Source organism: Cibotium barometz, chromosome 6 (assembly GCF_041138505.1).
Source record: "Cibotium barometz isolate CiBa-2024 chromosome 6, ASM4113850v1, whole genome shotgun sequence".
Classification (NCBI taxonomy): Eukaryota; Viridiplantae; Streptophyta; class Polypodiopsida; order Cyatheales; family Cibotiaceae; genus Cibotium; species Cibotium barometz.
The window spans coordinates 34,458,670-34,486,081 of NC_141051.1; the positions used below are offsets into that span (position 1 = coordinate 34,458,670).

Genomic DNA, 27,412 nt, shown 5'->3' on the forward strand with positions numbered 1-27,412 from the left:
TGTCTAAAGTACGTCTCGTGAACGAGGATTGTCCATACCAATGCTACATTGCATAGCATCTTTATGTGCTTGCTTGCAATTGAAATTGCATGCTGTTTTTGTAACTCGCGGCGGTGCCCAAGGGACTAGGACCTTTGACACACTTGTTGATACCATAAATGGATACTACAACATTTAAACATGGCCACAACCTTAACACATATCCATCATCACTTTGCATTAAATATAAAAGCTTGACAAAACATCCACAAATGCTGAAAATGGAGCTTGCACATGTGACACCACATAGAGGCCAGAATGGACCGACCCCCCCCTTGGAGTATTTTATTACCCAAGGAGAATAATATCATGTACAAGCTTTGCGGGCCTTACTCTCCCCACGAGAGATGCTGGATTATCCATATACAAATGCCATAACACAACCCAACACGAGGCTACCAAGCCGGAACACAAGCTATAGAAATGCCGAGCCAACAATATATTCCATATACCTCCGTGTGGATACTGATTCTTCCCCAAAAACCACGGGTCTTCATGCAATAGAGCTGGTACAACAAGTACAACTATCCATTCAGCCAGAACAACAAGTACAATGGTTGGTACAGTAGGTACAGTGGTTGGTACATTAGGTACAGTGGCTGGTACAACTGGTACAGCAAGTACAAGGGCTAATACAATCAGTACAATGGCTGGTACAGTAAGTACAAGGACTAGTACAGCCAATACAGTGGCTGGTACAGCAAGTACAAGGGCTTATACAGCCACTACAGTGGTTGGTACAGCAAGTACAAGGACTGATACAACAAGTACAATGGCCAGAAATCATAATAAATGGTTAAATACCCTTGCCTTCAGTATTTCTTCACGATGGAAGCCTCCAAAACAGTCCCCAACAGCCGGTATTCTTCATGGGCAGCCTTCAAGAGAGAGAGAAAGAGAGTAGCCATCATTAGGGCAGCTTGTAACGGTGGTAGAGGCTAGTGTGCAGCAAGAGAGCCTCCATTAATAAAGAGAGAGGGCTTCAATTTATAGATTTGGGACTCCCATGAGTGAAAATGGAAAGAGAAGGCTACGATGACAAGTGGAGAGCCACACAATAGCTGGAGTGACAAGTGTGAGGCCACTTGTCTCACTTTGATCCACTTTCTCACAAGTGTGAGGCCACGTGTCTCACTTTGATCCACTTTCTTGCCACATGTCCCAATCTAAGAGATGGGTTCTCCCATAATCTTTACCTCTAAAAATATCCCAACTAGTAGACATTCTGTCATAGGCACTTTGCCAACTCTTGGTATCTGCTCAATTCCAGATGTAATGACGCGAACAGAATTTCCATCGGAGTCGGGCCAAAAATAGCAACTCTCCTAAATTTTAGGAGTGTGGTCCTTTGTATTCTAGGATAATCCCCCATTCCCAAAGCTTGTACTTTCCAAATATTTAGACATCCTGGAGTCCACCAGACCCCTTTCATACTGGGAAATGTCCAGGCTGGTGACATTCTCCCCAACTTTTTAAAAGTTGTCCGAAACTTAAAGTTTTAAGCCATATATTCAAGATATAATCATGTCCCATCAAGTGGGCGAGACAAGACAGTCTCAAAAATCCAATATAACTGAAGAATCCATGTCCCAAAGAAATGGGTGTGTCATGTGCATGATAAATGCCATGGACAATCTCAGGTGCTGATCCAGAAGAGGCAGCCAGATAAAGAGTAGAACCAGGATGATAGAGCACAGAGCACTTTCTTGCAGTGTAGACTGGAGAAAGACGTGGAGAGCAAGCTGAAGATCAGATGGCTGTCGGCTGCAGGACAGGTGTTGCTGGCTGCACACAAGGCTCTCGGCTGCTCATGGAAGTGGTCGGCTGAACCAGAAAACAGGGGCAGCAGCAGGCGCATCATGCTCAAGGAGGAGATCCAGTCGGGGCTGCGTTAAAGCATTTAATGCACTTATGACTTGCCAACCAGCAGTCGGCCAGCATAAAGAGTGTCCAAGACCCATATAAAATGGCAAGGGTGCTCATAGATGGAGTCATTCATTCCACTAAGGAGTGGATCATTAGGGTCCTAGTTTAGGACAGAATTTTGGTGTTCACCACCTTTTGTACAAGGCAGCCTATGGCTGTAGTAGAAGTACCTTTTTGTACCATATGAATATACTGAATTTCCAGCACTTCTCTCTCTCTCTACTCTCTCTCTATATCTACGTTTTTGCATCAGATAGTTTCCAGGAGTGTTTAGGGCTGAAAGAAGACTCCCAGAGCTTCCGCGTGTTACATTGGTATCAGAGCATCAGGCTCAGCAAAGCTAAACACTGATTCAGTCCCATATGATGGTGTACAGGTCCAAGGTACACGAAAGTACACGGATTCGAAGCCCAAGGCAAGAAACACATAATCGAGAAGAACCCCCAGGAGGTTGGTTGGTGGTGTTCCACAGTGCCAAAGGGGATGGCAATCTTGTGAGCCAGATAGGTTCCCGGGCAACAGTCCCAAGGGAGGTTTATCCTCCAAGGATGATGTGAGAGTGCCAGACTCATTTCTCAGGAATGAAGACCAAGACAGTGTTCAGAGTCAGGGCACGAATGGATTGTGGACTAGATGCAAACAGATGCATAGATCTTAGTCTGTGACAGAGTGGTTTGGAGACCGGGCCGGGCTTTCAGAGAAAAGGGTTGCCAGGAATGGATAGTGACATAGGGACTTCCGGAAAGGATTGGGATGATGACAGTCATCCAAGAGCAGGTTGGAATCCCGTCATCAAGTTTAGCAGAGGGGGATGTCATGTGCATGATAAATGCCATGGACAATCTCAGGTGCTGATCCAGAAGAGGCAGCCAGATAAAGAGTAGAACCAGGATGATAGAGCACAGAGCACTTTTTTGCAGTGTAGACTGGAGAAAGACGTGGAGAGCAAGCTGAAGATCAGATGGCTGTCGGCTACCTGCAGGACAGGTGTTGCTGGCTGCACACAAGGCTATCGGCTGCTCATGGAAGTGGTCGGCTGAACCAGAAAACAGGGGCAACAGCAGGCGCATCATGCTCAAGGAGGAGATCCAGTCGGGGCTGCGTTAAAGCATTTAATGCACTTATGACTGGCCGACCAGCGGTCGGCCAGGATAAAGGGTGTCCAAGACCCATATAAAACGGCAAGGGTGCTCATAGATGGAGTCATTCGGGACTACTGTGAATCGCCTGCGAGCCCCGCTTCTCCCCCCCCCCGCTGCTTCTCGCCATCGCGTCCCCCTCTCCCCCCCGCCAGTCCGCCTGCATTGCGCCTTCTCTCCCCCGCCTTCTGCCTCACGTCCTCCCCCCGCCTTCACTCCCCCGCCTCCCTCCTCGTTTCCGCCTTCTTTCCCCCCGCCTTCTCTTCCTTCGCCACCTTCCACGCTGCCGGCCCAGCCATTCCCCCCGCCGCTTGCTTGCTTCCTTCCCCCGTCTTCTTTTCCTCCGCTTCTCTAACCCCCTTCGCCTCCTTCGCCCCCCGCCTCTCTTCTCTCCCCCGCCTCCTCTCCCCCCTCCGCCTTCTCTCTCCTCCCTTTCGTCTCCCCCCTCCGCCTTCTCTCTCCTCCCTTTCCTCTCGCCCCTCCGCCGTCTCTTTCCTCCCTTCCGCCTCTCTTCCCTCCCCGCCTTAGCCCCCCCCCCCCCCCCCCCCCCCCCCCCCCCCCGCGCGGCTCCCGCTATCCTGTAGCCCTCCGCCTCCTTTTTTCCTCGCAGGGCTGTGTCCCTCCCGTTGGTGACCCTGGTTTCTGGCTTTTTCCCTTTGGAGGACTCCATGGAAGCCGCTCCGACTAACCCTGCCGATTCCGGTCTCCGTCTGGAGTTCACAGCTGAAGATCTTCAGTTGTTTGTTTCCACAGTTTCTGCTCTTGAGGCCTCCTCCTTGGTCTGCAAGATAGTGGGTAGCCGTCCGATGCGGAGAGAGCTTCGCGACCTTCTGCAAGGCAGCCTTGTTGGCGTGCCCGCCAAGATCGTCAGCGTAGATTTTTTGGGACGTGGCTACTACCAGGTGGATTTCGAGTCCCCACAGGCAGCTCAGATGGTGCTGGCTCGGAGCCCCATTGCCCTCCGCTCATCCCGGGCATTCCTGGCGCGATGGACTCATGGTTTCGACCCCGCTTCTGACCCGCTAGCAGGCGCGACAGGTTTCCCCGTCACTATCTGCTTTCCTGGACTCCGTAGGGAGTACTTGCCCCTCTTGTCATCCATTGGCAAGGCGTTCGGGCAGGTGGTGGAGACGCCTCAGACAGCGGCTTAAGTGATTGCTCGGGCAGCAGGACTCCCGGCCATTCGGGTTGTGGTTCGGTCACCGGAGTCACTCCCGAAGACGATCCTTCTCCCTTGTCTTTCTGGAGGTCATATGATACAGCGCGTGGAGTATTCGGGCCTCCCCGGCCAGTGTTACACATGTCGGGAGATGGGCCATCTCGCACGCGCCTGTCCCCGCAAGGGGACTCATCCTTCACGCTATGCCGCCTCTGGACCCCCTGCAGGAGTCCCGAGGGGTGGCCATCCTCTTCAGAGACCGGACATCCCTGGCTCGCCACAGCAGGCGCCATCATCTGACGAGCAGGCCCCGGCGGAGGATGCCGCGCAGTCCCAGGAGGCTGGCGGATGGCAGGAGGTTCGCCGGCGGAAACGCCCGGCCCGCAGGGACCGTCGCAGACGCCAGCAGGCAGCACAGGCTGGCGGACAGGCGACTCCGGGTGGCGTACAGGCACCTACCCGCACTTATGCTCCTGTCAGGGTTAGGCGGCCAGCAGGTCCCACCCCGATGGACGAGGATTCAGACTCAGTGCCCGTTGAGGCCGCTGGTGGAGCCTCCCACGTGGAGACCCCGCTCCCGCCTCCCCCCGCGGGGGGCCCCGCCCCCTCCTTGGAGCAGATTCCTGAGGATCCCGGGCCGCACTCTTCGCCCCCCGGCTCCCCTTCCCCCCACCCGGAGAGCACTCCTTCCACCCTCCCCTCTCCCCCCCCAGCCCCCCCCCTCCCTCCTCCCCCGGCGGCCCCCCCTGACACCTATCCTCTGGCAGATGCCTCTCCATCCTCTCCTCGCTCTCCCCCCTCCTCGCCGCGAGCCCCCATCCCTCCCTCGGCCTCTCCAGGATACTTCGCCAGACCACCCACTGCCCCGGGGCAGCGCAGCTGGGTAGGCCAGAGCTCAGTCCAGCGGCTGTTCCACCGCCACTCCGGGCCGGTGGAGATGGCGATCCTTGCTTCGCCCGCCACAGAGTTCTCTCCAGCCTCCCCTGGGGGGCCCCCGCGAGTGATGGGGCTACCAGTGGATTACGGTTTTTTCAGGTGCCTCCAGCTGGATGCTGGCCCTTTCGAGACACTGGTCGCGCCCTTGCGAGTTTGCGTGGTGTGCCATCCCTCTCGTTCTCCCTCTGTGGTGAGCAGCATGGTGGCTTTCTCCTTTCCTCTCAGTGTTGCCCCAGACACAGTTTGGGATTGCAACTCTGTAGAGGAAGTTTTGCATGATCAGATACTGGAGTTTTCCCACCACTTCAGTGACTTGGGGCTCACGGACCTATTGCAGACCCGATTACACTCAGCCCGCATGAGCTTGTTTGGTATAGGAGACTGGCGGGCGGATCCGGTCCACACCTCAGTTGAGGCGGTGCTTCTGATTCTCCTGCATGCCGCCCCGAGGGTGCAGCCTACCTTTAGATACATATATGCTGAGGATTGGTCTCACGCCTATGCCCTGGACAGGGCGAAGGCGGAGTGGGGCTGGACACAGAGACAGGTCACCCTCTTTTTGGAGAGACTCCGCACCCGGACAGACAGTGATTATTCTCCCTCCAAGCCGGCGCCCAAGACTCACAGAGTGGAGGGCAGATCATCCGGGCCGGCTGAGAGGGGTGAGCCAGTGGAGGCTGCTTCACTTGCCATAGCTCATCCATGAGGATCCTCTCATGGAACATCCAGGGTCTCGGTGGACATCGCTGCTACATTGGTCGGGGCAGACTTCGTCAGGAGATCCAGAGGGCTCTCGTTGGAGGACCCATAGATATCCTTTTCATCCAGGAGCACCACCTTTCTGCCGGGCGTACCCGCACCTGCGGGAAGATCTTGCCATGCAGGAGTCACACTTTTTGGTCACCGGCATATGGCTCCCGGGGGAACCAGGGTGGAGTATGCATCTCAGTCAGCGAGCAGCTTCTATCCGAGGTTGTGGACTCTGGCATTCTGGTCCAGGGTCGTGCGCAGTGGATCATCCTTCGGGTTGGGGAAGACCGCATTGGCTTCCTCAACTTCTACGCCCCTAATGGGGCGACCGGGAGAGCCGATTTCTGGAGCACCATTAGGCAGTCCCTCCCCTTGGCAGACCACTGGTGCCTCGGAGGGGATTGCAACATGCTGGAGGATGCAGACGATAGGATGGGGGGCAGCCAGGAGACCATTCATGGGCCGGAGCTCGCTGCCTGGGAGGAACTAGTGCTACAGGTGAGAGGCCAGGATCCGTGGACTCTCCCGGAGTTTGGCAGGTTGCAGGGGAGTCTATCTTTCTCGCGCTCGGATAGACGGGCCACAGGAGTTAACCTTTCCCGCATCGACAGGTTCTACATTGATGAGTGGGCCTGTGATAGAGGTGGCACAGTGGGCATACTTGCAGGCTCCTCGTTTTCAGACCACTTTCCAGTGCTTCTCCAGATCGAGGACCCCACGAGAGGAGAGCAGGGCCAAAGCGTCCGGATTCCAGATTGTCTCATAGAGGAGCCCGAGATTGCGATCAGAGTTGAGCAGGTCTGGCGGGAGCTGCAGTTCAGGAGAGGATCGGCAGCCAGCGATCTTGCCAGTGGCTTGCAGGAGATCAGCCAGATGCTCAGACAGGCTGCCTTGGACCGGCTGGAGGCCTTCAGAGAGCAGGAGAGGAGCCTACGGAGGAGTCTAGCGTCCCTCCAGAGACTCCAGGAGAGGGATCCTACGAGCCCTTGGATCTCAGAGCAGATGGAGTCAGCTCGCACTGAGATCAGATCCATCGAGGAGAGGAGGGTGGAGTTCCGATTCCATGCTCGGGCGTCTTTTTGGACTCAGGCTGGAGACAGAGTGACTCGAGATTTCTTTGAGGCGACAGGGCCTCGCTTCAGACGAGAGGGTCTCAGGCGTCTTCGGCAGGCTGATGGCCAGGTTGTGGTGGATCCCCCTAGGGTTCGGGCTATAGCCACAGATTTTTACAGGGATCTTCTCTCTGCTGAGCCAGCAGATGACAGGGTGAGAGAGGCTCGGGAGGCAGTCTGGAGCTTCACGAGACCGGTTGTGCCGGCCCATTTGCAGCACTCCCTTCTCTCCCCCTTCTCGGATACGGAACTGGAGGAGGCTCTTCAGGCATTACCTCGGGGCAAATGCCCTGGAGAGGACGGTCTTTCGGTGGCTTTCTTCCAGAGGTACTGGGGCCTCTTACATAGGGGCTTCAGAGTGGCATTCCAGGAGATTATGGAGTCAGGAGTCATGCCGGACAGCTTGGCAGAGGGGTTGATCCACTTGATCCCCAAAGAGGGAGGAGACAGGCTGGAGATTAGACAGTGGCGACCGATCACCTTGCTAGGCACGGCCTACAAGGTCCTAGCTAAGGCGATCAGCAGGCGGCTTCAGCCTCACCTTCCGGACATCATCCACTCCACGCAGACAGGCTTCATCCAGGATAGGAGCATTCTGGATAACATTTTCTCTTTCTGGGAGGCTACGGCTCTGGCTAGATTTCGACAGGAGGATCTGGCAGTGCTCCTTCTCGACTTCGAGAAGGCATATGATCGGGTGGACTGGGCCTTCTTGGAAGGCACTATGGAGAGGATGGGCTTCCCCCCTCAGTGGATCCGTGGGGTCTCTGCACTCTACACATCGGCTCATAGCCAGGTGCTGATACAGGGCGTGCGCGGAGAGAGGTTCCAGCTCTCGCGCTCGGTGCGGCAGGGGTGCCCCTTGGCGCCCTTTCTTTTTCTTTTTGTGGCGGAGGCCATGAGCACTTTTTTGACGGCACAGGATACAGGTTTGCGGGGCCTCCAGCTTCCCATCCGCACCTCGGAGGAGCTCCTAGACTCGGAGTTTGCGGATGACACTGCTGTCTATCTTCAGGGGGGTGAGGAGAACCTCCACCGCTTCGCCTTAGCCATGGACAGGTTTTGCAGAGCTTCGGGCGCTTTGATCAACTGGCACAAGTCGTGTGGGTTGTGGGTCAGCTCTATGCCCCCCCCGACTTGGAGGCCAGTTGACGGTTTTCAGTGGCTGCCCCCCGGCACTACAGTGCGTTATTTGGGGTGCTATGTGGGCATTGACATATCTCCGGAGCAGCAGATAGCCCCCCTTCTTCTGAGCATTCGGAAGAAGCTTCTGTATTGGAGTACCGCTCGTTTATCTCTGGCTGGCCGAGTAGTTGTGGCCAACCAGGTTCTGCTCGCTACTATGTGGTACATCACTTCTTGCTGGGCCTTCTCTCGGGCGTGCATTGGCCAGGTGCAGAGGCTCATCAGGAACTTTCTTTGGTCCGGTGGCGACGGGCGGCCCGCCAGGGCCAAGGTGGCATGGGCGGTGATCACTCAGCCGAGGGAGAGAGGCGGCCTGGGCATTGTTGATCCTATTTGCCAAAGCCGAGCATTGCTTGGCAAGCTGGTAGTTCGTGGCCTCCTGCCAGGCGCTGAGCCGTGGAAGGAGTTTCTTGTTTCCAGGATGCTCAGCCGCACCCCTTCTCTTAGTGGCCCCTGGACCCCCAGCATCAGGTGGATCTTTACAGAGCAGCGATCCAGAGGAGTGGGCCTTGGCTTCGAGGAGCGTTTTGCAGCTAGCCTTCTGAGGGCCTGGTCGCATCTGAGGCCGTCACTCTTCCAGACTCCCCCGGGCACCGATGAGGAGCGCCTGAGGCAGCCTTTGATCTGGAACCCCTTGATTCGTCTCCCCAGTGGCCATATGGTTGGATCGCGGTCTCACGTGTCGTGGGGCCCGCTGAGCTCTGGCCCAGCCCAGTCCCTAGACGACTGGATAGGTTTTCAGCAGCTGCCTCTAGAGGCTCAGGAGAGGAGACTCAGTGGGATGAGGGGCAGAGAGTTGATGAGACAGGACATTGAGGCGGCCATCCCCCGGGAGTGGCGGACCCCAGTACAGGACCCTCCACCTCCACAGTGGATGGGTGTCTTTACTCGGCATGAGATCCTTCTAGCGGTCTGCGGCACAGCGGAGAGAGTCGCCCCACTCACTTTCGAGGTGGGAGAGGGTGGCCAGCTTCAGAGGACACGACTAGATTTGGATGGGTTCCAGGGATGTATCCTTCAGAGGGTGCGGGTGGTCGGCTTTCATCAGAGACAGTGGCATGTAGACCCCTCACCGGCCTCGATAGGGGAGGACTGTTCTTGGAGATTATGGGCTTGGGACAGCAGGCCTCTTATTCGCCTTCAGTGGGATCCAGGTGAGTGGTTTTGGCGAGATCCCTACTTGGCCCCTACCAGCCCAGGCATTCCCTTTTTTCAGTACACAGCGAGGCTAGGGCGGCGGATTCAGAGACACAGGATAGCGAGCACCCCGGCGGCGGCCGAGCATTGGCGGCGACAGGGGCTCTCCCCTGCCTTTCTTAGGGACTTCTGGCAGCGCCTTTGGACCAGCTTCCGGCCCCGGAAGGTGACGCTGTTTCTCTGGCTCACAGCGCATAGAGGACTGGCTGTGGGGGCTTGGCTAGCTTTCGGCAGTCACCCAGGGTCCTGCCCTCGGTGCGGCCATGCACAGGAGTCGCAGCGGCACTGCTTATGGGATTGCCCACAGGCACAGCAGGTCTGGCAGCGCGCTCTCAGGATGGTTTTTGCAGGCTCACCAGGTGAGATGCTGGTGACGTGGGGTGCGGTGGCTTGGGCCACGGACAGCGGCCCGGCCCTTGGATATGAGGACGTCCCTGGCAGTGCGACCATCCAGGTCTCTGACAGGGTGATGGTGGTGGTTCCGACGCCAGATTTCTCTTCGGCAGCCCCTCAGGAGGGGGTCGGGCACAGATGGGAGTTGATCAGCAGCATGACGGCTTGGCACATTTGGAGAGCCCGATGCAGGGAGGCCATTGACCGCCAGGCGACTCCACCGGCGGAGGTCATACAGGCCCTCTGGGTGGACATCATTCATACCTTGAGAGGACACTGGGGGAAACTCCAGGGCGACTCGGACCGCATGAGAGGGCGCCGCAAGGCTTTCCTCCGCACTTGGCAGCCTGGCCCTTTCCTCACCGCGAGGGGCGAGGATGTCACTTGGCACTACAGGCCTCCAGTTTGGCTTTTCTCACCTCCCACATGTACTATTAGGTAGCCCCCCCCCAAGAGAGCGGCCAGCCACGGGGGTGGAGCTCAGGAGTTCACTGTGTTTTTATCCCTCCTTGCGAGGTGAGCTTTGTAGCCTTATGGCGTTTTCTCATTAACTAATAGAAGGATCTTTTCTCCGGAAAAAAAAAAAAAAAGATGGAGTCATTCATTCCACTAAGGAGTGGATCATTAGGGTCCTAATTTAGGACAGAATATTGGTGTTCACCACCTTTTGTACAAGGCAGCCTATGGCTGTAGTAGAAGTACCTTTTTGTACCATATGAATATACTGAATTTCCAGCACTTCTCTCTCTCTCTACTCTCTCTCTATATCTGCGTTTTTGCATCAGATAGTTTCCAGGAGTGTTTAGGGCTGAAAGAAGACTCCCAGAGCTTCCGCGTGTTACATTGGTATCAGAGCATCAGGCTCAGCAAAGCTAAACACTGATTCAGTCCCATATGATGGTGTACAGGTCCAAGGTACACAAAAGTACACGGATTCGAAGCCCAAGGCAAGAAACACATAATCGAGAAGAACCCCCAGGAGGTTGGTTGGTGGTGTTCCACAGTGCCAAAGGGGATGGCAATCTTGTGAGCCAGATAGGTTCCCGGGCAACAGTCCCAAGGGAGGTTTATCCTCCAAGGATAATGTGAGAGTGCCAGACTCATTTCTCAGGAATGAAGACCAAGACAGTGTTCAGAGTCAGGGCACGAATGGATTGTGGACTAGATGGAAACAGATGCATAGATTTTAGTCTGTGACAGAGTGGTTTGGAGACCGGGCCGGGCTTTCAGAGAAAAGGGTTGCCAGGAATGGATAATGACAGAGGGACTTCGGGAAAGGATTGGGATGATGACAGTCATCCAAGAGCAGGTTGGAATCCCGTCATCAAGTTTAGCACAGGGGGATGTCATGTGCATGATAAATGCCATGGACAATCTCAGGTGCTGATCCAGAAGAGGCAGCCAGATAAAGAGTAGAACCAGGATGATAGAGCACAGAGCACTTTTTTGCAGTGTAGACTGGAGAAAGACGTGGAGAGCAAGCTGAAGATCAGATGGCTGTCGGCTACAGGAGAGGTGTTGCTGGCTGCACACAAGGCTGTCGGTTGCTCATGGAAGTGGTCGGCTGAACCAGAAAACAGGGGCAGCAACAGGCGCATCATGCTCAAGGAGGAGATCCAGTTGGGGCTGCGTTAAAGCATTTAATGCACTTATGACTAGCCGACCAGCAGTTGGCCAGCATAAAGGGTGTCCAAGACCCATATGAAACGACAAGGGTGCTCATAGATGGAGTCATTCATTCCACTAAGGAGTGGATCATTAGGGTCCTAGTTTAGGACAGAATTTTGGTGTTCACCACCTTTTGTACAAGGCAACCTATGGCTGTAGTAGAAGTACCTTTTTGTACCATATGAATATACTGAATTTCCAGCACTTCTCTCTCTCTACTCTCTCTCTATATCTACGTTTTTGCATCAGATAGTTTCCAGGAGTGTTTAGGACTGAAAGAAGACTCCCAGAGCTTCCGCGTGTTACATTGGTATCAGAGCGTCAGGCTCAGCAAAGCTAAACACTGATTCAGTCCCATATGATGGTGTACAGGTCCAAGGTACACGAAAGTACACGGATTCGAAGCCCAAGGCAAGAAACACATAATCGAGAAGAACTCCCAGGAGGTTGGTTGGTGGTGTTCCACAGTGCCAAAGGGGATGGCAGTCTTGTGAGCCAGATAGGTTCCCAGGCAACAGTCCCAAGGGAGGTTTATCCTCCAAGGATGATGTGAGAGTGCCAGACTCATTTCTCAGGAATGAAGACCGAGACAGTGTTCAGAGTCAAGGCACGAATGGATTGTGGACTAGATGGAAACAGATGCATAGATCTTAGTCTGTGACAGAGTGGTTTGGAGACCGGGCCGGGCTTTCAAAGAAAAGGGTTGCCAGGAATGGATAATGACAGAGGGACTTCCGGAAAGGATTCGGATGATGACAGTCATCCAAGAGCAGGTTGGAATCCCGTCATCAAGTTTAGCAGAGGGGGATGTCATGTGCATGATAAATGCCATGGACAATCTCAGGTGCTGATCTAGAAGAGGCAGCCAGATAAAGAGTAGAACCAGGATGATAGAGCACAGAGCACTTTTTTGCAGTGTAGACTGGAGAAAGACATGGAGAGCAAGCTGAAGATTAGATGGCTGTCGGCTGCAGGACAAGTGTTGCTGGCTGCACACAAGGCTCTCGGCTGCTCATGGAAGTGGTCGGCTGAACCAGAAAACAGGGGCAGCAGCAACAGGCGCATCATGCTCAAGGAGGAGATCCAGTCGGGGCTGCGTTAAAGCATTTAATGCACTTATGACTAGCCGACCAGCATAAAGGGTGTCCAAGACCCATATAAAAAGGCAAGGGTACTCATTCATTCCACTAAAGCATTTAATGCACTTATGACTGGCCGGCCAGCATAAAGGGTGTCCAAGACCCATATAAAAAGGCAAGGGTACTCATTCCTTCCCCTAAGGAGTGGATCATTAGGGTCCTAGTTTAGGACAGAATTTTGGTGTTCACCACCTTTTGTACAAGGCAGCCTATGGCTATAGTAGAAGTACCTTTTTGTACCATATGAATATACTGAATTTCCAGCACTTCTCTCTCTCTATATCTGCGTTTTTGCAGTGTTTAGGGCTGAAAGAAGACTCCCAGAGCTTCCGCGTGTTACAGGGTGAGACTAAATAAGTCTCCATAATACCAATATCAACATCATGTCCCAAAATAAATGGGCGAGAATTCCATGGAAGATATGCTAGACACAGGCACAAGAACCAATTGTGTCTCAATTACCAATATCAATGAGATAATCATATGCCAATGAAAATCACCAACCAAGTGCTAAGACACTTAAATAAGTGCCATGCACAAGAAACTAGTGCCTCGCACAGAAACATGTGCTATGCACACAAACTGGTGCCATTCAAGACCGCAAACCATGGTGACAGAAAAGCTGGTTCTCCATAGTTCTGGCAATCCTTTCTCCCAATCCCAACAGTTCCCATGTTCTCCTATACAATCCATACAATCCCAACTCTCATCAACAAGCATGGTGTGGAAACAATGAAACATTCACTCCACAATGGCAACACGAATCCACCTGTATGGTGGAGTGTTCATTGAATTGCCCTCTCACAATCCCAACATGAATCCACATGCATGGTGAGATAAACAATGAACCTCTTGGCCTCTGTATGGGAAGATAGTGATTCTAATATGGCTTCTTCTTTTTTTAAATCCATGTCCCAACTAAATGGAAGAGACAAAACAGTCCCATAAGTCCAGATACCGTAATCATGTCCCAAGTAAATGGGCGAGACAAATCAATCACGTAGGTCTAGATATCATAATCCATGTCCCAAGTAAATGGGCGAGACAAAATAAGTCTCCTGCCAACAAGACATTGGTCCACATGACCCTTGGCATAGACATAAGTCCCGTGCCAACCAAGCGTCATGTCCACTTTACCACTTGCACTCCGTGTTGGTACTCTCACACCTTGGATGAGAGGTGGGCTCAAGTAACAAGATAACAAGGAAGCCTATGCTTTGATACCAATGTAGCTCCCAGCGGTGCCCGGGGACTAGGGCCTTTGACACACTTTTTGATACCATCGATGCATATTAAAACATTTAAACATGGCCACAACCTTAACACATATCCATCATTACTTTGCATAAACATAAAAGCTGGACAGAACATCCACAAATGCTGAAAATGGAGCTTGCACATGTGACACCACAGAGGCCGGAATGGGCCGACTCCCCCCCTTGGAGTATTTTATTACCCAAGGAGAATAATATCATGTACAAGCTTTGCGGGCCTTGCTCTCCCCACAGGAGATGCCGGATTATCCATATACAAATGCCATAACACAACCCAACACGAGGCTACCAAGCCGGAACACAGGCTGAAGAAATGTCGAGGCAACAATATAATCCATATACCTCCGTGTGGATACTGATTCTTTTCCAAAAAACCACGGGTCTTCATGCAATAGAGCTGGTACAGCAAGTAAAACTATCCATTCAGCCAACACAAGTACAATGGCTGGTACCGTAGATACAGTGGTTGGTACAAGGACTGGTACAGCCAAAACAATGGCTGGTACAGTAGGTACAGTGGCTGATACAGTTGGTACAGCAAGTACAAGGGCTAGTACAGCCAGTACAATGGCTGGTATAGCAGGTACAAGGGCTTGTACATCCAGTACAATGGCTGGTACAGCAAGTACAAGGGCTTGTACATCCAGTACAATGGCTGGTACATCCAGTACAATGGCTGGTACATCCAGTACAATGGCTGGTACAGCCAATTGTATTTAAGTGATACAATGTTCCATGGGTTCAATGAACCAGATGATGTCCATGTACAACTGAAATGAATACAGTTACCAAACAAGAGACTTGAAGTAGACGTTCGAAGTAGAGCGATCCACTTGAAGAAGTCTAGTCTCTACGGTCCCGTGCCTTCACTTGAATCGGCAGAGCGCGCCCCACTGGTGTTCCAGGACCACGCACAAACAGGCACTCCCATACTAACGCCTGGCTCTCCCGATCTCGGCACCCACGGACCGTGGTTCTCCAAAAGCTTGGACTACCCGGCACCGAACCGGTGTTAGCAGCACTGAATATCCCTCGGATGTTTTACACCAAGGACCTTTGCTTGAATCCCTTTCAATAAGCTTTGAGAAAACCTTTGGTATCAACAGAGTATAAGCTGGACAATATGTGTGAGTTCGTGGTACTATACCTGGGCAGCAGCATCAAGTATTGAGAGACCTGAATATGGGACTGTTTTGGGTCTGAATCGGGCTGCCACAAACACACGACTGGAGCTTACGTTTGATGGAGAGATGGGCTGCTGCAGACTGTTGTTGATCGGCTGTGCTTGCACGGAAGAAAGCCCTGAACAGCAGCCCAATAGCCAACAAGAGAGAGAACCGCCTGGTTGCTGCCCGCCAGCCAGCAAGAGAGTGAGAGTGTCCCCTGTTGCAGCCACTTGCGGGGTTAGTGAGGAAGAGTCACCTGGGTGCAGCCTGCTTGTGAGCAAGAGAAGGAAGAGTCGCCTGGGTGCAGCCCACTTGTGTGCCAGAGAGAAGGTCGCCTGTGAGTAGCCTGCTTGTGCGCAAGCAAGAGAAAGGCGCCAAGCTATGGTGAGGGCCCCTCGTACAGCTGGCCGGACTACTCTTTGCATGGGGGCAGCCAGTTCGAAGGTACCCAAGGGGGAATGGGTAGGTGGCCATGCACCCACCCCCACACACACGATTAAGGGAGGGCTTCCCTCCCCACCATGGCCCATGTGTGGGTGCCCACCCTACAAAGGGCACCAATAAAATATTGAGGAGGCCGCCCACTCATTTTTGAGTGTGAACCTGCAACCTTATAAAAAACAAAGGTTAGAAATAATGCTATAAAATAAACAAATGCAATACACTTACCACATGTTCACACGCAACAAAACTCGTCAGAAGACAGAGCAAACTTCACGACTCACTGGCAGGCGTCCCTACTCAGTAAGTGGCACGTCAGGCAGGCAAACACAAGAATACAAGTCACGCGAAAACAGTTCCAGACATGCAAACATGAATGCATGTGCAAACAATATCATGGACACATCTCCCGTTCATGGAACAAGTACTAAACATTCCTGTCGAGCATAGTGATGGCACGACAGAAAGTATAAATCCCGGTCTTCCTATGGAGTGACAGACCCATAGGTAAGACACAGATCTAGGCACGAGCCTCCCTATGGAGTGACAATCCCATAGGCAAGACACGGCACAGATACTCGCTCTTCCATGGCGTGACAATCCCATGGATAGAACACCGGCCTGGCCTCAAGTGAACAAGACACAGATCTGGAGATGGACCAAATGGTCGGCCAATTGGTGACATCCCCCTGAGCTTCTAAAGAGTTGTCCTGAACTGAAAAAGCCTCTAGATATGCCTGCAACAACTGTGGGTAGTCGACAAAATAATCTTCATTTACCCACTTTGCATCAATGTGCAAATAATTCTTGAACTTCACAAGGTATCTCCTGGAAAGCTTTCGTGTAGGTAGCCTTCTCTCCTTGTGAAAGACAATCTGCTCTGGTTGGAGGATCTCCTCAAGCTCATCAATCTCTGGCGGATCTTCTGTGACAGGCTCGTCATGATCTAGCCCGACATACTTCCACAAAAGACTCACAGAAGCAAGGTGAATCTTCCAATGACTAGGTAAAGCAAGCCTGTATGACACTTCAATGATCTTTTGAATCACCTTGAAGGGTCCATAATAACGAGTAGAAAGCTTAGGATATGATCCTTCTCGTCCTGGCCTCTTCCGAAGCCTAGCTTTCTCAAATTTCAGCAAAACCCAATCACCTTCTTTGACTTGCATGTCCCTTCTATGCTTGTCAGCAACCATTTTATGCTTATCTTGTGACCTTGCAATGGCTGTCCGTACCTGAGCAAAGGCTACATCCAAGTCACGTACATACTTATCAGCTGCAAAAATCTCATCCTTTGTACGAAGGATGGGTGGCAAGACCACTCTGCCATAAATAATCTCAAACGGGACCTTTCCCGTGGAGGCATGCACCGTATTGTTGTAGTTAAATTCAACAAGTGGAAGATATTTCTCCCATGCAGTCTTTTGATCTGCCACATAACACTTCAACAAATCCAACACGGCTGAATTTGCAGCCTCACTTTGACCATCCGTTTTGCGGGTGATAGACCGATAGCAATACTTTCCCATGGCTGCGAGGGAATAGGCAATGGTTGTAGCAAACCTGGAAGCTTCTGCCTATCAAATTTCACCTTTTGGCAGGTGACACATGCACGCACATATGCCTCAATGTCTTTACGCATGCTTGGCCAAAAGAAGTATCTCTGAATCATGCGAGTTGTAGGCATGATACCACGATGATCAGCATAGGGTGAGGCATGACATTCCTTTAAAACCTTGGGACGCATGTCCTTCACCACACAGAGACAATTTTCGTTCATGAGATAGCCCTCTTTGATCACATAAGAGGCATGAGTGTGACCAGCCATCAAATCAACCCAAATACGACAAAAATCAACATCCAAATGATACGAATCACGCATAGTAGTCAATTCCCCATGTGAGGCTACTGAAATTGCAACCAGATATGGCCTCCTGGATTTAATATGGATGTGTGATACAATAGGGATGGAATCTCCCTCTTTGCCGGCATGATCAACACTACCCTGCATTTCGGGAACTGCATGCACATTAGGCTTAGACTGCTTGTCCTCTTGCATCTTGCTTACGTTTGGAGCATTGCCGAAACATATGCTCTTTGCTTCCACATGCAAAACATTTTCCCTCTTTCGCATATTGCTCCCTTTGCTCACGAGTCAAGCCAAACCTGTTCTTCTTGAGCACACTATCCATGGATGAGGTATTTTCAGCTTTACCTCCCTTCTAGACTTCCCTGAAGCTCTTTTTAGGTGGCTGTCCACCTTTTTGCAGGTTTGGAGCAACCTTATCTTTTCCCTTAGAACTCCCTTGATCTTGCTTAATTTTGAGCACCAATTGCTCCGTAGCAAGAGCAGAGGCTATAAGCTGTTGCAAAGTATGTTTCGGGTGCAATTCAATGCCCGAACAATAAGCTGGTTGCAATCCGGAGCGAAACTTCCTCTTTCTTTCATCTTTAGTGATTTGCATAAAGGGAGTTACCTCAAGCAACACTTTCCAAAACTTATTGACATACCGCTACACACTTTCATTATCTCTTTGCTCAAGTCTATTCCACTTTTGGGTGAGAGTTTGCTCTGCATTACGTGGCAAGAATTGGGCATAAAATCTGTCCTTAAATTCTTTCCAAGTGCAAATGGAGTCTTTGGTGGTCTTTTCAGTGATCCACCAATGAGCAGCTGTCCCCTTCAAGAACATGCTAGCATAGCGTACTTTAGACTTCTCAGTGAAATTCTCATCACTAAAAGCAATATCAAATTGTGCCACAAATGCTAACACCTTGGAAGCATCATGCTCTCCATGAAAAACATCAAACTTAACGGACTTGTCACCTGCTTTAAATTCCTTGAGCTTTCTGGCATGAGGCTCATGGTCTTCTCTTTTTCTTTTCCCCTTATCCAACGGGGCAGCCCTATCTGCATGGGCTCCATGGGCCATCATGGAGGTTTCATGAAGCACGGTGGCATGTGCTCCACGAACCTGAAAATCTGATGCATGTGACCTTCTTGCATAAGGCAATGTCTGTCCATGAGACAACTCAGTAGACAAAGCTCTTCTATTTGCAGACCTGTCACCCCCTCCATGGGATACATGCCTTGAATACATGTGACCATCATGCCCTCCACGAGCACTAGCATACATATACCTGTCACCCTTTGTGCCTTGTGGAGAAGATGCATGACGAGAGGTGGCCGTCACCTCTTCCCTTTGCATAAATGACCTCAACCTTTGAGATGCGGGATCTCCATGCTTCAAGCGAGGTGGATTTCTGAATTTCAGCTCTCCATCTTCCCCCTCTTTAATATCACCTTTACAGAGGAGGTAGGAGAGTGCCAACTCCGTTGGCTTCTTGCCCACTTCTCGTGCCATGGACTCAAAAGTCATGTCCACCATTGCATCGGCTTTCTTGGCTGCAATGGCACTTTGGATCTTCATGCAAGAATTTCAGCTCTTGCTCTTTTGCCTGCAAAAGCTTTCTCATATGCTCCAATTCAGCCCTCATTGCATTAGGTTCCTCTTCTTGCATAAGAGTCTTTCCATGAGACGGTTGTCCCCTCGAATCACTATCATTCACCCTCTCAAGGGGAAGCATCAGAACCACGCGAGGCACTTGATGGGCCCCGGGGGGACTAGGGCCTTTGACACACTTGTTGATACCATCAATGCATATTAAAACATTTAAACATGGCCACAGCCTTAACACATATCCATCATCACTTTGCATAAAACATAAAGCTGGACAAAACATCCACAAATGCTGAAAATGGAGCTTGCAAACGTGACACCGCATAGAGGCCGGAATGGGCCGACCCCCCCCTTGGAGTATTTTATTACCAAGGAGAATAATATCATGTACAAGCTTTGAGGGCCTTACTCTCCCCATGGGAGATGCCGGATTATCCATATACAAATGCCATAACACAGCCCAACACGAGGCAACCAAGCCGAAACATAGGCTGTAGAAATGCCGAGCCAACAATATAATCCATATACCTCCGTGTGGGTACTGATTCTTCCCCAAAAACCACGGGTCTTCATGCAATAGAAAGGGTACAGCAAGTACAACTCTCCATTCAGCGGTACAGCAAGTACAATGGCTGGTACAGTCGGTACAATGGTTGGTACAGCAAGTACAGAAGCTGGTATAGCCAATACAAGGGCTGGTACAACAGGTACAGTGGCTGGTACAACCGATACAGCAAGTACATCAAGTACAAAAGCTGGTACAGCCGGTACAATGGGTGGCACAGCAAGTACAGAAGCTGGTACAGTCAATACAAGGGCTGGTACAGCAGGTACAGTGGCTGGTACAGCCGGTACGGTGGCTGGTACAGTAGGTACAGCAAGTAGAGAAGCTGGTCAACCAATACAAGGGCTGGTACAGCAGGTACAGTGGCTGGTACAGCCGGTACGGTGGCTGGTACAGCCGGTACAACAAGTACAGAAGCTGGTACAACCGGTACAAGGGCTGGTACAGCAGGTACAAAGGCTGGTACAGCCGGTACGGTGGCAGGTACAGCAAGTACAAATGCTGGCGCAACAGGTACAATGGCTAGAAATCATAATAAATGATTAAATACCCTTGCCTTCAGTATTTCTTCGCGATGGAAGCCTCCAAAACAGTCCCCAACAGCCGGTATTCTTCATGGGCAGCCTTCAAGAGAGAGAGAAAGAGAGTAACCATCATTAGGGCAGCCTGTAACGGTGGTAGAGGCTAGTGTGCAGCAAGAGAGCCTCCATTAATGAAGAGAGAGCTCTCCAATTTATAGATTTGGGCCTCCCATGAGCTAAAATGGCAAGAGAAGGCTACAATGACAAGTGGAGAGCCACACAATAGCTGAAGTGACAAGTGTGAGGCCACTTGTCTCATTTTGATCCATTTTCTAACAAGTGTCAGGCCACTTGTCTCACTTTGGTCCACTTTCTTGCCACATGTCCCAATCTAAGAGATGGGTCCTTCCATAATCTTTACCTCTAAAAATATCCCAACTGGTAGACATTCTGTCATAGGCACTTTGCCAACTCTTGGTATCTGCTCAATTCCACATGTAATGACGCGAACAGAATTTCCATCGGAGCGGGCCAAAAATAGCAACTCTCCTAAATTTTAGGAGTGTGGTCCTTTGTATTCTAGGATAATCCCCCATTCCCAAAGCTTGTACTTTCCAAATATTTAAACATCCTGGAGTCCACCAGACCCCTTTCAGACTGGGAAATGTCCAGGCTGGTGACATCCTCCCCAGCTTCTTAAAAGTTGTCCGCAACTTTAAGCTTCAAGCCATATATTCAAGATATAATCATGTCCCATCGATTGGGCGAGACGAGACAGTCTCAAAAATCCAATATAACTGAAGAATCCATGTCCCAAAGAAATGGGCGAGACTAAATAAGTCTCCATAATACCAATATCAAAATCATGTCCCAAGATAAATAGGCGAGACAAAAACAGTCCCATAAGTCCAGATATCATAATCATGTCCCAAGATAAATGGGCGAGACAAATCAGTCCCATAAGTCCAGATATCATAATCCATGTCCCAAGTAAATGGGCGAGACAAAACAGTCCCATAAGTCCAGATATCATAATCCATGTCCCAAGTAAATGGGCGAGACAAAACAGTCCCATAAGTCCAGATATCATAATCCATGTCCCAAGTAAATGGGCGAGACAAAATAAGTCTCCTGCCAAACATCAGTCCACAAGACCCTTGGCATAGACATAAGTTCCGTCATGTCCACTTTACCACTTGCACTCCGTGTTGGTACTCTGACCACACACCTTAGGTGAGAGGTGGGCTCAAGTAACAAGATAAAACAATCACTCGCAGGCATAGATAACCTGGTGTTCCATAAGCATTTCTGCTACACATAGTTTGGTAGGCATTTCGGCCACCAATAGTTTGTAGGCATTTCGGCCACCAACTCACACTACCCTCTCAAGTGCCCATGTTCCCTTCCATCTGCTCTCTATTGTTCCACCCACACATGGTAGAAACAATCTTCAAGAGAGCACGTAGGACAAGAGAACACTACACAGGGTATGTTGTGCTTGTCACTATCCTTTGAAGTGCCCATGTTCCCTTCCATCTGCTCTCTATTGTTCCACCCACACATGGTAGAAACAATCTTCAAGAGAGCACGTAGGACAAGAGAACACTACACAAGGTAAGTGACCCATGAGTTCCATAAGTCCAATGCATCCCAAATAAAGGGAGCCAAAAAGAATAATCCATCCCAGTAAAAGGGAGCCATAAACATAATCCATAAACCTGAGGATGGATCCAAATTCCTAGAAAAGAAGTCCAGGAATCCATACACCTGTATACCATAATCCTTGTATACCATAACTCTTACCACATACTCCGTGCTATCCACACACCTTGGAGTAGAGGTGGACTTTATCCATAAAAGCATCATATCCATGAGATAACCAAAGATTTCTTCTCTATAAACTCGAACAGATTCGTCCATAGAAATTGCCTGTTAAGCCCAATATCTATATAAATCTCGACAAGAAAGAAATCTCCATAGATATATTCCATCCCAATAAAGGGAGCCATGAAAAGAATTCATCCCATTAAAGGGAGCCATAAACAATGTTTCCCTGAAACCATCTCAAGGCAAACAACAACACCTTTCTCCTTGCATAGCTATACAAGGGTTAGTGAGCATCAAAAACACTTCATAGCAAAAGCACCAACTTTGCAAACTCAAAGTATACTTAGCTTTTCTTTTCCAGGTTGGTCATGAAGCCAAAAGAAATATCTCGTCACCATATCCTTAAGATATCCTGAGATATATCTCCATATAGCTTGCCTGTAAGCTTGATAATATAATCCACAATATCCATATGGAAAGAGTGCTAAACGTGTGCACATAAAGCCAACTCCATACTTCCAAGATAAATTTTGTGAATTCATAAATCCTTAGATCAACAAGCTGTCTACTGCTCATGCTCTTGCTTCATAAGCTATGAAGCGGCTAGCCATGCTTAACAGCAATGATGGTAAGTGTGGTCCCCACTTGAGATCTTTTCTCTTCCTTATTGATAGAAGGAAGCCTCCGCTTCCAAGAAAGCCTATGCTCTGATACCAATGAAACTCGCGGCGGTGAGTGCCCGGGGGACTAGGGCCTTTGACACACTTGTTGATACCATCAATGCATATTAAAACATTTAAACATGGCCACAGCCTTAACACATATCCATCATCACTTTGCATAAAACATAAAGCTGGACAAAACATCCACAAATGCTGAAAATGGAGCTTGCAAACGTGACACCGCATAGAGGCCGGAATGGGCCGACCCCCCCCTTGGAGTATTTTATTACCAAGGAGAATAATATCATGTACAAGCTTTGAGGGCCTTACTCTCCCCATGGGAGATGCCGGATTATCCATATACAAATGCCATAACACAGCCCAACACGAGGCAACCAAGCCGGAACATAGGCTGTAGAAATGCCGAGCCAACAATATAATCCATATACCTCCGTGTGGGTACTGATTCTTACCCAAAAACCACGGGTCTTCATGCAATAGAAAGGGTACAGCAAGTACAACTCTCCATTCAGCCGGTACAGCAAGTACAATGGCTGGTACAGTCGGTACAATGGTTGGTACAGCAAGTACAGAAGCTGGTATAGCCAATACAAGGGCTGGTACAGCAGGTACAGTGGCTGGTACAACCGATACAGCAAGTACATCAAGTACAAAAGCTGGTACAGCCGGTACAATGGGTGGCACAGCAAGTACAGAAGCTGGTACAGTCAATACAAGGGCTGGTACAGCAGGTACAGTGGCTGGTACAGCCGGTACGGTGGCTGGTACAGTAGGTACAGCAAGTAGAGAAGCTGGTCAGCCAATACAAGGGCTGGTACAGCAGGTACAGTGGCTGGTACAGCCGGTACGATGGCTGGTACAGCCGGTACAACAAGTACAGAAGCTGGTACAGCCGGTACAAGGGCTGGTACAGCAGGTACAAAGGCTGGTACAGCCGGTACGGTGGCAGGTACAGCAAGTACAAATGCTGGCGCAACAGGTACAATGGCTAGAAATCATAATAAATGATTAAATACCCTTGCCTTCAGTATTTCTTCGCGATGGAAGCCTCCAAAACAGTCCCCAACAGCCGGTATTCTTCATGGGCAGCCTTCAAGAGAGAGAGAAAGAGAGTAACCATCATTAGGGCAGCCTGTAACGGTGGTAGAGGCTAGTGTGCAGCAAGAGAGCCTCCATTAATGAAGAGAGAGAGCTCTCCAATTTATAGATTTGGGCCTCCCATGAGCTAAAATGGCAAGAGAAGGCTACAATGACAAGTGGAGAGCAACACAATAGCTGAAGTGACAAGTGTGAGGCCACTTGTCTCATTTTGATCCATTTTCTAACAAGTGTCAGGCCACTTGTCTCACTTTGGTCCACTTTCTTGCCACATGTCCCAATCTAAGAGATGGGTCCTTCCATAATCTTTACCTCTAAAAATATCCCAACTGGTAGACATTCTGTCATAGGCACTTTGCCAACTCTTGGTATCTGCTCAATTCCACATGTAATGACGCGAACAGAATTTCCATCGAAGCGGGCCAAAAATAGCAACTCTCCTAAATTTTAGGAGTGTGGTCCTTTGTATTCTAGGATAATCCCCCATTCCCAAAGCTTGTACTTTCCAAATATTTAAACATCCTGGAGTCCACCAGACCCCTTTCAGACTGGGAAATGTCCAGGCTGGTGACAGTATAAGCTGGACAATATGTGTGAGTTCGTGGTACTATACCCGGGCAGCAGCATCAAGTATTGAGAGACCTGAATATGGGACTGTTTTGGGTTTGAATCGGGCTGCCACACACACGCAACTGGAGCTTATGTTTGATGGAGAGATGGGCTGCTGCAGACTGTTGTTGATCGGCTGGGCTTGCACGGAAGAAAGCCCTGAACAGCAGCCCAATAGTCAGCAAGAGAGAGAACCGCCTGGTTGCTGCTCGCCAGCCAGCAAGAGAGTGAGTGTCGCCTGTTGCAGCCGCTTGCGGGGTTAGTGAGGAAGAGTCGCTTGGGTGCAGCCCGCTTGTGAGCAAGAGAAGGAAGAGTCGCCTAGGTGCAGCCCACTTGTGTGCCAGAGAGAAGGTCGCCTGTGAGTAGCCTGCTTGTGCGCAAGCAAGAGAAAGGCGCCAAGCTATGGTGAGGGCCCCTCGTACAGCTGGCCGGCCTACTCTTTGCATGGGGGCAGCCAATTCGAAGGTACCCAAGGGGGAATGGGTAGGTGGCCATGCACCTACCCCCACACACACGATTAAGGGAGGGCTTCCCTCCCCACCATGGCCCATGTGTGGGTGCCCACCCTACAAAGGGCACCAATAAAATATTGAGGAGGCCGCCCACTCATTAATGAGTGTGAACCTGCAACCTTATAAAAAACAAAGGTTAGAAATAATGCTATAAAATAAACAAATGCAATACACTTACCACCTGTTCACACGCAACAAAACTCGTTAGAAGACAGAGCAAACTTCACGACTCACTGGGGCAGGCGTCCCTGCTCAGTAAGTGGCACGTCAGGCAGGTAAACACAAGAATACAAGTCACGCGACAACAATTCCAGACATGCAAACATGAATGCATGTGCAAACAGTATCATGGACACATCTCCCATTCATGGAACAAGTACTAAACATTCCTATCGGGCACAGTGATGGCACGACAGAAAGTATAAATCCCGGTCTTCCTATGGAGTGACAGTCCCATAGGTAAGACACAGATCTAGGCACGAGCCTCCCTATGGAGTGACAATCCCATAGGCGAGACACGGCACAAATACTGGCTCTTCCATGGCGTGATAATCCCATGGCTAGAACATAGTCTAGGTCATACACGGGTGGCACCAGTCTGGCTCCCGTCCATGTTATGCAAAATACTGGCCCCTTCACATGAGACACCGGCCTGGCCTCAAGTGAACAAGACACAGATCTGGAGATGGACCAAATGGTCGGCCAGATTTCCAATGACATCTATGCATATGAAAACATCTTCAAACAAGTTGTGTCGTTGAAGAGGTTGAATTTGTAACTTGGTTGAACACATCAATGAGGAGAACCCAAGGAAATTCATGACCTCAAGAAGGAATATTCTAACACCTGAGAGGTGGTCCTGATCGAAGCATCCACTTATCTCTCGCGCAGCTCTTGCAGGACAATTACACATTCAAACCGGCATAGATATGGCACTAGCAGCTCAGCGCCCAACCATAGTGCACCCCTGAGCTTTGAGGCTAGACCAACACTACAATCATGCTCTACGCCCAAACCCTAGCCACCGGTCCAGGTGTGTGGCTAGAACCATGGCCAATAACTAACTTATAAAGGGCTTGGGCTCTATAAATAAAGCATAAAAGCACACTTCTGATAAATATAGTTTTTTACGCTTACCCTTACCAATAAGCACCCATAAGTCACTTATGCCCTATGCATCCAATCCTAGGCCGCCCTAGGTATAAGCCTAGCCTTAAAATACACGCCAGCCACGTTTTGACCTTTGGGGTCATAATATACTCTCTTCTTTAAACTAGGCTCCCCACTCGACCATGAGAGCCATATCTGGCAACAAAAGTCAAGGAGCTACCCCTAGATGATTCTATAACCTCCTAAGAGCTATTTTCATCAATGTCCATTTGAAACTCTGGGACATCCTGTTTCTAAGTAAGAAAAAAGTCGAGGAGTTACCCATACATATGGCATCTTGCAAGCTGTTACACGACGAGAGTGCATTGGTGTATTTAGTATGGCACTTTACAAGGAAAAAAAAAGCACCAAAGGAGCTAGGGAAATTTCTGCAGCAATGTTAAGAGGGATTTTACCCCTAGATGATTCTACAATCTCCTAACAGCTATCTTCATCAATATGAATTGTCCATTTGATCAACTCTAGGACAATCCTGTTCTTAAGTATGAACTTCAAAATTTCCAGAATCCATTATAGTCCTTGTGTAGCATACTTAGTCAAGTATTCTAACCAAATGAGTTCATCAACTCAAACAAAATGACCTCCACAGGCCTATTTAACTAAGGAGAAAGTTCCTCCTTACTAACCCTCCCATGGACCTGCTTGTCATGGAAGCACTTATGTTTAATTATATGAGAAATGAATCCAAGTACCACCACTTATGCTTCGCACATAAGCCCCTCCAAACAAATAAAACAAGGGAGACAGCTTGATACAGCCAGTTCTATGTCAATACCAGAGTAGAGCAGTACAGAAAATAAGTGAAACATTCCCCTTGGATTCAGTACTCAAGTGTGCATACTTTGAAAAACACTTACTCAGACATCCCCTCGTATACTGTTCCGAACGAGCCACTACCCAACAAGTCCAATTTTCTCCATGACTGAATGCTTATGATGTTTACATTATGTTCCGGAGTTACAGGAGTTATATTCCCTCCTTGTTCCCTTGTTGGAAAAATGGTATGCTGTTTGGTGAGAACTGCATGCTGTTGCACTACTTCAGATACAAAGACGAGCTCTTCTTCAGTCTTCTCCTCCTCTTCTGAGACAGCAGCTTGATCACCTTCGGAATCACTTTGAGATGTGTCCTCGTGATCACTTGAAATGGCCTGATTGTTGCCATCATTTTTATGTTCATCTGGCCCAAAGCTAGCCAGAAGTTCATGAGTTGAGAGCATATGAAGAGGCAATCGCACGTGAATCGGGGGTGGAGGGAGTAAAGTTTGTTGCTTCACTTCTATTGTTGGGCGCGGTAGCCGCTCTGTATCTCTTGAAACCCTGCAAGAATTTACCACTTTTAGAATCATGTTTCATCAATATTTAAAAACTTGTGCATTTCCTTAGGATCCTTTCTAGCTATGGTATAGAGTTTGCACCAAAATGCATGTCTAAATCCAGCTA

General features: G+C 49.9%; 1 protein-coding gene across 1 annotated transcript in view; it reads right to left on the bottom strand.

Annotated features, from left to right (window-relative positions):
* Positions 1-27,412, bottom strand: part of LOC147637670 (uncharacterized) — a 66,243-nt gene that overhangs the window by 37,819 nt on the left and 1,012 nt on the right. Inside the window, exon 2 of the mRNA XM_086799498.1 lies at positions 26,828-27,289. Coding sequence (XP_086655624.1) covers positions 26,828-27,289 — 462 coding nt within the window. The remainder of the gene's footprint in view (positions 1-26,827; positions 27,290-27,412) is intronic.